This window comes from Halichoerus grypus, chromosome 11 (genome assembly GCF_964656455.1).
Source record: "Halichoerus grypus chromosome 11, mHalGry1.hap1.1, whole genome shotgun sequence".
Taxonomy (NCBI): domain Eukaryota; kingdom Metazoa; phylum Chordata; class Mammalia; order Carnivora; family Phocidae; genus Halichoerus; species Halichoerus grypus.
Window position 1 is genome coordinate 5,059,808 of NC_135722.1, and position 10,444 is coordinate 5,070,251.

At 50.4% G+C, this 10,444-nt stretch overlaps 1 protein-coding gene across 3 annotated transcripts in view; it reads left to right on the forward strand.

Moving 5' to 3' along the window:
- Positions 1-10,444, forward strand: part of CHKA (choline kinase alpha) — a 60,632-nt gene extending 50,188 nt beyond the window's left edge. For 2 of the 3 annotated variants that reach the window (XM_078057716.1, XM_078057715.1), the window contains 3 exons: positions 2,617-2,723; positions 4,096-4,177; positions 9,181-10,444. In XM_078057716.1, the coding sequence (XP_077913842.1) occupies positions 2,617-2,723; positions 4,096-4,177; positions 9,181-9,240 (249 nt within the window). In that variant the 3' untranslated portion in view covers positions 9,241-10,444. The remainder of the gene's footprint in view (positions 1-2,616; positions 2,724-4,095; positions 4,178-9,180) is intronic. The other variant, XM_078057717.1, reaches the window with a different exon arrangement.

The following is a 10,444-nucleotide window of genomic DNA, read 5'->3' on the forward strand; positions in this document are numbered from 1 at the left end:
TTTGTGTCAGGACACAAACCTGACATTTAATCCCTGTGCCAGAGAGAACCTGTATTCATTGAGCTAGAGAGCACTGTCTCTTGTAGCTCCTTCTAGTTTTTTCCAAGAAGTCCAGCCTCTGACCTGCCTCCTGGCCTTCTTTGTGGGGATCGTGGTGTTCCCCATGTGTTTCACTCTGCAGACAGAAGTAGCCTTTGGGCACCGTGAGTTGGTAGCTGCTGTGCTGTTAAGAGTTCCCTTTCCTGTCCTGAGTATGGGGGGGGAGGGCTGTGTGAAGAATCACCCCCTGGGTGTCCTGGGATCGAGCCCCGCGTCGGGCTCCCTGCTCAGCGGGCAGCCTGCTTCTCCCTCTCCTGCTGCTTCTCCTCACCCTGCTTGTTCTCTCTCAAATAAATAAAATCTTAAAAAAAAAAAAAAGAATCACCCTGTGGGGAGTTCCTCCTTGGGAGCCCCTACTCCATTCCTCAGCCCACCGTTGGAGCCGTGGGTTGAGGGTGAGTGGGTAGCAATGTGGAAGCAAGCTGGGCTGGGGAGAGGGTCCCCCGAGCCTGTGCGGGGCAGCAGCCCACCCCCCTCCGCAACCCCTGCTACGGGACAGCCCTTTCCAGGGAGCCCTGCCGGCTCAGCCGCATCTCAGAGCGGTCAGGGCATCATGAGGATGGGGATGCGACTGGCTGCTGTATTTTGCTCAGGAGAGGTCTCTTGGGCCCTCACCTGTGCCAGGCACGGTGATCGTGTCTTCAGCAGATGGCCCATACGCCAGGGGCCGCCATTCAAATGTTGACTTGCTGTGGGACCAAAACCCATTGCCCTCTTCCTGCCGTGCAGGAAGGCTGACTGTGACGAGCTTGAGTACGTCGCAAGCAGAGCGGCCAGGCTGGTTCTGGGCCTCGAGGTCATGCTGTGTGAGGAGGAAGGGTGTGGGGGGGGAGGAACACAGCAGCAGTCTTTGTAAAAGACTTCGTAAAAACTGGGCAGCGCCAGAGGTGCCAACTCTCCAGCCAGGAAGAGGGGGCTTTCTGCCAGCGAGAAGGCAGGTTCCGGTGTGGTGGGTGGCGATGGACGGCAGAGCTGTGTGACTGGCTGCACCGCGCAGCCACGGAAATGAAGGAAGTGCCTTTTCGATTTTCTGAGCAGTTTTAAAAGTCACATAGAGGTGTTGGTCTTCGTTAGCTACCCTTTCCGCACCTAGTAGGTAATCTCATGCTTTTCTCTCTTTAGTCCACTAATGGGATGTTTTAAAATGTTAAACCGTCTTGGAATTCCTAAAATAAACCATTTGAATGAGGTGTGTTATTTTGGAACGCTCTGCTGGGTCCAGTTAGTCTCTTATTTAGGAGTTTGACGTCTATGCACATATGTGAAACGGGCTTTTAACGGTCATTTAAAAAATTATTATTCATATCTGGTTTTGGAATAAAAATTATGCTAGTCTAATGAGTTTGGTGTCCCTTTGTAATTTTCTGGAACAAATTTATATGAGATGTTCTTTGAAAATTTTGGTAGACTTTGTAAGAAAGTGTGGGCCTAGAACTTTTGGGGAGGGACGGTCATTAGTTACTATCTCTTAGGTATCGATCTATTCAAATTTTCTGTCTTCATTGGCCTGTTTGAGCACTGAGTATCTCCCAGAAATTAACCCGTCTCATGTGGCAGTCCAAGCATGGGTTTTAGAAACCGTGCCTGGATTTGAACCCAGATCTGCCAGTGTTCACTGTCACCTGCTGACTCTGTGCTTCAGTTTCCTCGTGTGCAGAAACAAAGGCTCAGGATGGTGCCCGCTACATAGAATTTACTGGGCATGAGCCATCCCCTTGCCTGTGCCAGGGTTACTCCTTCTGGAACGCCCTGCTAGGATGGCGCTCAAACTGGAACGCTGCTTTCTGGTGGGAGGGGTTGCCGAGTGTGAAAGCCACCTGGGAGAAGGCAGATGTGCGAGGTGTTGGCATTCCAACTAGGTGATCCGTTAATGGCGTTCTTTTGGGTAGAGCAACTGCCTGCTGTTTCCTTATTTATAAAAGAAAGCGAGTGGTGGTTTGCTGTGTTCTGGTGCCGTTAGGTATAGTGTGAGGTCCTGAAGAACGGGGTCTCCTAAATCCTGATGCATGGGCAGACTACACGTGGGACCTGGTAGAACCTCTTCTCCAAACCAGAATTAGATCTTGCCGATTTACGGACATAAAGGCATCACCACGGCAGCTCGCAGGTGGAAGGCCCCTTCGCCTGGTCCGGTCGGCTCCCTCTCTGCCCGAGCCTCTGCCAATGACCTCGGGCTCCCTGGCGCCCGTGCAGAATGCCAGCCCGTGTGCGGAGACGTGTGACGTAGGCTTACCCTGCTTTGCGACCAGGCCGTGGGAAACATGGGTGTGGAGTAGATTTCTCCTCGGTGATTTTGTCCAGAAGTGGTAGTGGTTTCCTGTGCTTGTCTTGCCGACAGTGCGGCATCGAGTGTGGTAGAGTTCTGCCAGGAAGCCGGAGATCACTGCCGCACCGGTGAGCTTCCTCCAGGCTCCGCCGGCCGTGCGGGTGTCCTCCGGATGTGCCGTGCTTCCGGACAGCTGTTGACGCCGTCTGTCCCACCGTCACTGACTCTAATGTGATTACTTTTCTTTAAAGCTCCACTTTATTTCCAATTACTTGGCTGCATTCCATAATGAATTTGAAAACCTCAGTAATGAAGAAAAGTCCATTATAGAAGAAGAAATGTTGCTTGAAGTCAATAGGTAACTTTTTTGTTGTTGTTAATTTATAAAATAGCCGTCTATTTATAGAATATAATTGGGGTGCCGACTTGCAATCATGATTTTAGGAGCTTCTTTATACACATACATTTCTGGGACTTGTACTTTGTCAAAAACTGAGCATGTGGTACCCCTCCAGATTTCAGCACCCAGCAGGTGTGGAGAGCAGGGTCGGTGTACAGGGTCAGGCGCGTGGATGGCGCTCCGCGCTGTGAGCGCCCCCAGGGCTCAGCTGTACGAGGCTGTGCTGCGTGGGCCCCGTACGCTTCTGCCGCCTGATGCTCGTGGGGCGGGGGGCACCATCCAGTGATGTGTTTCTCTAAAAACTGATTACGGATTGTGAGTGTTGGTTCTGAGTCTTGCTTTTAAACTGTTTCTTCAGTAGCTCTCAGAGCAGGGCTGAGAAACTTCCAGATTTCATGAAAGTCTAGACCCCTGTTTATCACACACGCTCATCTCTGTAGTCAAGAGACCTGAGTTACTCCCATTCTTTGGGCTCTCTTAGAAGATTCTTTGGTAAAAATGTTTAAGTGACTTTGGCCCACTTGTCCTGTCCGGCCCACTTACCACAGATCACCTCTTCCTGAAGTGTCCTCACCCTTGTTGCTGGGCATGCAGCTACCCTCGCTGTCCCGGGGCTCCCCCTGATACATAGATCTTCCTTCTCTGGTTCTAGAATGGTTGGAGATAGAAAAATGGAGGAGAGCCCCTCAGAAAGGGTAGCCCCAAGGGACGTGTAGTGGGTCAGGGACCACAAGGAAAACAGTCGGGTTTGAGGACACTGAAGCATTCAGTGAAGCCCACAGGCACTGTTGTGAGGGGAGCTTGGGTTCGCAGCGACGGGGGCCATGCTGCGGCTTAGAGAGGGGCACCACCACTCTCTCCTCTGCTCTGTTTCACTGCTTTGGGAGGGCAGGGGTGAGGGCGAGGCGGCATCCTACCTCCTGGGAAAGCCAGCGAGTCATCCAGAGGCCTGCACGTTCCTCCTCTCCCTGCATAACACTTGCTACGGGTTGCTGCTGCCACGCCTCACACGTGTAGCATAGAGTGTTTCTTTCCCAGCGTAGCCTGTGCGCTGCCTGTGTGGCCCCCGAGGCCTCCGTGTGAGTCCCGGGACTGTAGCTGGGCGCGTCCACACTGCACGTCCACCTGCCCCCAGCCAGAGGTGGGAGAGGCCAGCTGCGGTGCCCCCACCCTGTTCCCGGTCCCTGTGGAATAGAATCCTGTTGAGTGGGCCAGGGCTGACCGGGTTTGCACCCCGAGGAGTTACAGGGCCCGCCAGCAGGAAATCCCACCCCTGGCCTGTGGCCGGCACCACACATCTCACGTGCATCTCCTGCTTTTGTAATTACAGGTTTGCCCTTGCGTCCCATTTCTTCTGGGGACTTTGGTCCATTGTGCAGGCCAAGATTTCATCCATTGAATTTGGATACATGGTATGTTCTGGGGGTGGTTTTCTCTTCTATTCCCAGAAAGAAAATTGTTCACCATGTTTGTTACTGCTTCGTGGGGGATCTGCGTTCTTCGCAGAAGGCTACCTATGTCCCTGCACAGTGAGCCCCCTTGGCCTGGCTCCGCGTCTGCCTCTGGAGGTGGCCTCGCTTGCAGGGCAGCAGGCCCACCTTCCCTGCTTCAGAGAGGTGCTGTCTGGCCCTGTGGCTCTGGTGGGGGATGTAGAAATCAGACCCTCGTGGTCCAGCCCTTGACCTCAGTCCCCTCTGACACAAGGGAGCGCAGGTGAAGGAGCGCCCTGAAGCGTTTCCTCCTGCCGTTGTGGCTCCATTCTCCAGCCTGCAGCGCCCCACGTCGAGTGCGCAGCTGGTGCTGACTGAATGAGCCGTCCTGTTTGTTGCAGGCAAGTTCGACAAACCAGGCTGTCATTTTATTCCAACCTTAGGAACTGTCCTTGACATAGATAGTTTTAACTGTGAGTCCAGCCCTCTGCTGCCCCGTAATGAGTGTTGGTGGCATGTCCCAGGGCGGGGGCTCACAAAGTCTGTAGTGAGTGCCTTGCTTTAGGAAGGTGGAGGGAATGACGAGTTCATTTCATCCTCCCAGTCCTGTGTTAGGGTGATTTCTGCTTCCAGGTGGAAGGTTTGGTAACGCATAGATGCTGTTAGGCAAAAGAAGGGGGAATAAGGAATTTTAAAGCAGATTTAGAGCCATGGTCAAATGAAATTGTTACGACAAAGTACACATCAAAAAATATTACCAAAGTAAGGAACAATTTCATAATAATAAAGGGATCAGTTAATCCAGAAGACATTAAAAAAATCCTAAATGTGTAGGGCAGGGGTGAGGGCGAGGCGGCATCCTACCTCCTGTCTTGCTTCAAAAGACATAAAGCAGAACCTGAGAAAACTGAGCAGAGAGGCAGAGCCAGAAACAGCAGCGGGAGGGACAGAGGAGGGGATGGCACTGTCACCCAGCCTGACGTCACTGAATGCCCGCTGCCAAATGTACATCCTTGCCCAGTGAATATGGCACATTCGTCAAGATAGACCATATGCTGGGCATTAGGAAACAGGTCTCAAGTTGAGAAGAATTGAAATACAGAGTATGTTCTCTGAGCATGGTGGAATTTAATAGGAAATCAACAGCAACAAAATGTTTAAAATTCTTCAATTATTTAGGAATGAAATAGTACACGTAAATCAACCCTGGATCAAAGAAGAAATGAACTAGACAATTAGAAACTATTTTGAACAAATTATAATGAAAACACAATATATCAGAATTTGTGGGATACAGTTAAAGCAGGGTTTAAAAACTTGTGGCTTTGAAGGTTATACATTTGTATTAGATAAGAAAGTTCTTAAATCAGTGACTGAAACTTCTACCTTAAGAAGCTAGAGAGAGAAAAACCAACCTAAGCCCAGAATCAATAGAACTAGATAAAAGAGGGGCACCTGGCTGGCTCAGTCAGTGGAACACACGACTCTTGATCTCAGGGTCGTGAGTTCAAGCCCCACGTTGGGCGTGGAGCCTACTTTAAAGAAAAAAAAAAAGAAATAAAGCTAAGAGCAGAAATCCTTGAAATAGAAAATGGATGGGAAAAAAAAGAGAAAATCAATGAAACCAAAAATTGGTTCTTTGAAAAGGTCAATACAATTTACAAACTTTTGGCTATATTAAGCAAGAAAGAAAGAGAAGACACACATGACCAGTATCAGTACAAGGAGAAGACATCACTCCGGCTCCTGTGGATGTTGTAAGAGAATATTATGAATAATTTTACACCAACAGATTTGACAGCGTGCATGAAATGTCTTGGAAAAGATACAAATGACAAAAACTAACCTAACCAGTGGTCATATGTTATTGAATAAATTGAATTCATACTCAGAAAACCTCCCTGTAGAATACACTGCAGGTCCTGGTGAATATCATCAAACGTTTAAGGAAGAAATGATACCGATTCTGCACACAGTTTTAGAGAATAAAGGGAGGAGGGGACATTTCTTGACTCATTTGATGAAGCATTGTCCTGATGCTGAGAGGAGACAAAGACATTTCAAGAAAACTGCAGAGCAATGCCCTTTGTGAACAGGACAGAAAAAGCATTATCAAAATATTAGCAGAAATTAAATCTGACATCTACAAGAAGATAATATGATCAAGTGGCATTTATCTCTGGAATGCAAGGTTAATTTAACACTTTAAAAACCAGTTAGTGTAGGGACGCCTGGGTGGCTCAGTCGATTAAGTGGCTGCCTTCAGCCTGGGTCACGATCCCAGGGTGCTGGGATCGAGTCCCACATCGGGCTCCTTGCTCAGCAGGGAGCCTGCTTCTCCCTCTCTCTCCCTCTGCTTGTGCTCTCTCTGTCAAATAAATAAAATCTTTAAAAAAACAAACAAACCAGTTAGTGTAATTCAGCATATTAACAGAATGAGGGAGAAAAACCATATTATCTTCTTAGGGAATGAAGGAAAAGCATTTGACAAAATCCAGTACCCATTCATGATCATGATTTAAAACAAACAAAAAAAGCCTCAGCAAAGTAGGAATAGAAGGGTCCTTCCTTAACCAGGCACAAGGCACGTATGAAAACCTATAGCTGGCGTCGTAATTACTGGCGAGAGCTGGAGCGCTCCTGCCCACCGGAGCACCCAGCCAGCATAGTAAGGCTGGGAAAAGAGAGGAAATGCAAAAATACTGGAAAGGAAGAAGAAAGACTGCCTTTTTTATTATAGGTGACGTGATCAAGTACATGAGAAAATATGAAAACCAACAGAAACGCTATTTGAGCTGTGGAGTGAGTTTACGGAGGTCACAGGATACAAGCGCAATACACAATAACCATCTGTGTTCCACGTGGTAGAAACCGTTCCAAATGAAATTTCGTTGTATTTACAATGGTATAAAAACATGAAATACTTAGGGATGAGATTTTTAAAATATGTGCATGATCTTCACACTGAAAGCTGTAAAACATGGCTACAATAACCTAAGTAAATGGACAGCAAGACCACGTTTATGGCTTCAGAAGACTCGTATTAAGAGTCTATTCTCCCCAAACTGATTTCCAGAGTCTGTGATCCCAGTCAAAACCCTCACAGGCTTTTTGGCAGAAACAGATATTTCTAAAATGTGAAACTAAAACTAACAAAGTTGGCAGATTGATTCTGCCAACGTATCAAGACGTATCAAGACAGTGTGGTATTGGTGTAAAGATAGACCTCCATCAAACGGAGCAGAGCCCAGTGCCCAGAAACACACACATACAGTCAACTGATACTCAACAGAAGGGCCACGCTAATGCACTGGGGAAGGGCTCAGATTTTCAAAACCGGTGCAGGAACAACTGAAGAGCCATGTGGGAAAAATAATGAACCTTGACCTCCTGCCACACACACACATTAACTAAAACAGGTAACAGACACAAGTGTAAAAGCATCTGGAAAACAAAGGGAGAAAAACTTTGTGACCACAGCAGAGATCTCTTGGGTTACGTGAAGCACTGACCATAAAAGAGAAAAGATATGGTAAGTTGGGCTTAATCAAAGTGAAAAACTTGTGCTCTTTGAATGACACCGTTAAGAAAATAAAAAGGCAAGCACAGACTTGGAGAAAATGTCACTGATCTCTATCTGACAAGGACTTGTATTTAGGATACATAAAGAGATCGCAATGTAGCAAGAAACCAGACAAGCTACTTTATAAACAGAAGATTTGGACGCGTCACAGAAGATAAAGAAATGGCCAGTAAACGTCTCTTTGTCTGCTTAATGTAATACACGAAATGCAAATGAAACCCCCAGTGAGGTAGCCCGCACACCCCTGATGCTGCCAGCGTTAAGACAGCGACAGGACCAAGTGGGAGCAAGCACACGGAGCCGCTGGCCCTCGCATACGTTGCTGGGCGGGGGGAAGGTAGATGGTCTAACCCGCCTGGAAAACGGTCTGACGGCACATGAAGCGGACGGCCCGGCGACCTATTTTGGTATCGAGCCGAAGAAATGAAAGCCTATTTCCACACCGCGACCGGCACTCAGGTGCTCATCGCAGCTTTATGTTTAATAGCCCCGAACTGGAAACCGCCTGCCTGCCAGTCAGGTGAATGGATATTTGTAGTGCGTTAGATCCGTGTAATAGACAAGTACTTACTCCACAGGAAACAGGAACGAACCCCAGACGCACACTGCAGCGTGCAGGAATCCCAGGAACGTGTGCTGAAACAAGCCAGACGCGGAAGGGGACACACCGGGTGACTCCAATTACGGAAGAGCTCTCTATGGCAATCCGTGGTGGTGGAAATCGGTTCAGAGGCCGCCTGTGGCCAGGCGTCAGGGCGGGGCCCGTGGGAGCTTGAGCGTGCCGGAATGTTCTCCAGCAGGACTGTGGTGCCGGCGCTGCACTCGAGGGACGTATTTGTGAAAACCGCCCAACTGTGTGTGTGAAGGGGCTCATTTCTGTGGTATACGAGTTACACCCCGACACTGGGTTTGCAGCAGCCACGCTGTACCCTTCCTGGCGGTCGGCGTCACAGACTGTTCCATTCAGAGTGGGTGCTTCCGAGGTTGTGCTGGTGGTCGGGACTCAGGACCAGGGTCTCTGCCGTCCCTCTCGTGCCCCGTGCAGTCATCCTACTGCGGGTGATCCCAGAAAATTGGGGCACCTTCTTTCTTGCACCTCTGCTCTCTACTTGCTGACTCAGCCCCGCGATCCTTCTGCTTTGAGAGAGGAGCCTGTGGCCTTCAGGGTAAACAAGAGGGTGAACCGAGGCAGCACCGGATACGCAGACGGAAGGCCCGCCCGGGTTGCCGCGCGCAGGGGTGGCCAAGGTGCCTGAGCAAGGTGTCTGGGCTCCTGGATGGCCTGCGGCAGCCGGAGCCACTCTGTCCTGTGTCCGCGGTGGTGGCCGGCCCGCGGGCCTGGGGGGACATGGGCGGCCTTGGGCGGGAGTCCTTGGTGAGGCTGCTTTCTTGTGTCTCCTAGGACTATGCCCAGGCAAGGTTTGATGCCTATTTCGACCAGAAGAGGAAGCTCGGGGTGTGAGTGTGTGAGGCGCCGTCCACTTCATCCCTGGACTGCGTGGGGGCGGCCGGGCCAGCGGGGCCCTCCGCGCTCCGACGGCTGTCCCCACGGCAAGGCTTGGATGGCTCGCTGCCGAACACAGATGTGTATGATACGAAAGACTGTATTAAAACTGAGTAACATTTATATCCTATCTTGTTTACGATTTCACTAGGACTCTGCAATGAGATCGGGAAGCAGAAACATAGTACAATAGCGCAATAGTGCAATCTCAGAATCCTTTGAGTCTAGAGAAGGCATTTTCTATGTGGGGCCTGAAGTTTGCAGTCAGATACGGCAGACGCACGAGTAAACAGTGTTTCTGCGGGTACTTTTTTTCAGTTAATGTTGATTTTTCAAGGACTTGAATTCATGTGCTGGGGAACACTGTGACCAGGCCTTCGGTGGTGACAATGTGTGTCAATGCCGCCGGCTCCTGAGGGCGGCAAGTGAGGAGGGACAGACTGACGTTGCTCTGCGGCCTGACCGACCGCGAGTGCCCGGAAGCTGCTTCCTCACCCTTCTGGTCCACACGGCGGATGCTCGAGGCAGCAGACGCCCGTGGCGGGGGGGTGGGCCGTTGTCTCCGTTCGATGAATGTAGCTCCTCCGTACCTGTTGTACGTATTTTGTCCCGCGGACGCATCTGCCCCGTCTGTCTGCGGCCTCTGCCCTGCCCTCCTCCTCCACTGAATGTGCCCTACTAACCCCAGCCTCGGCGGGCAGGCACCTGCGGACACACTCGCCTCCCGCCTGCCCTCCCCCCAGAAAGCAGGCTTTGCCCTGCTCTCCACGGCCTGTTCTCCTCCACCTCTGCTCAGCCCCGGGTTGTGGATTCTGTGACAGGGCTGGCGGCCCTAGGCATCATCCCGCTGCTGCGCCCGTCGCCGGGGCCCTGGTGCGCCCGGTGGGGAGAGGGTGGCCTGGCCTGGGCTCTGGGCCGGCTCCCCCTGCCCTCCCTGCTCCCGGTGTCCCTGACGGGGTGGTCCTGGTGGGAAAGAGCAGCCTGTATGTGGAATCTGGGGGCATGGATACGCTAGAGCTGTGAAACCCTTATATATAGTAAATGTCCTTTGGGATAAAGTTTTTTTTTTTACTCTGAACTTTTATTTGAATTGCTTTTTGTGCATACATTTCTGCTACCGGAGATTGTACTATACAAACAATAAAAACATGTAAAACCCTCA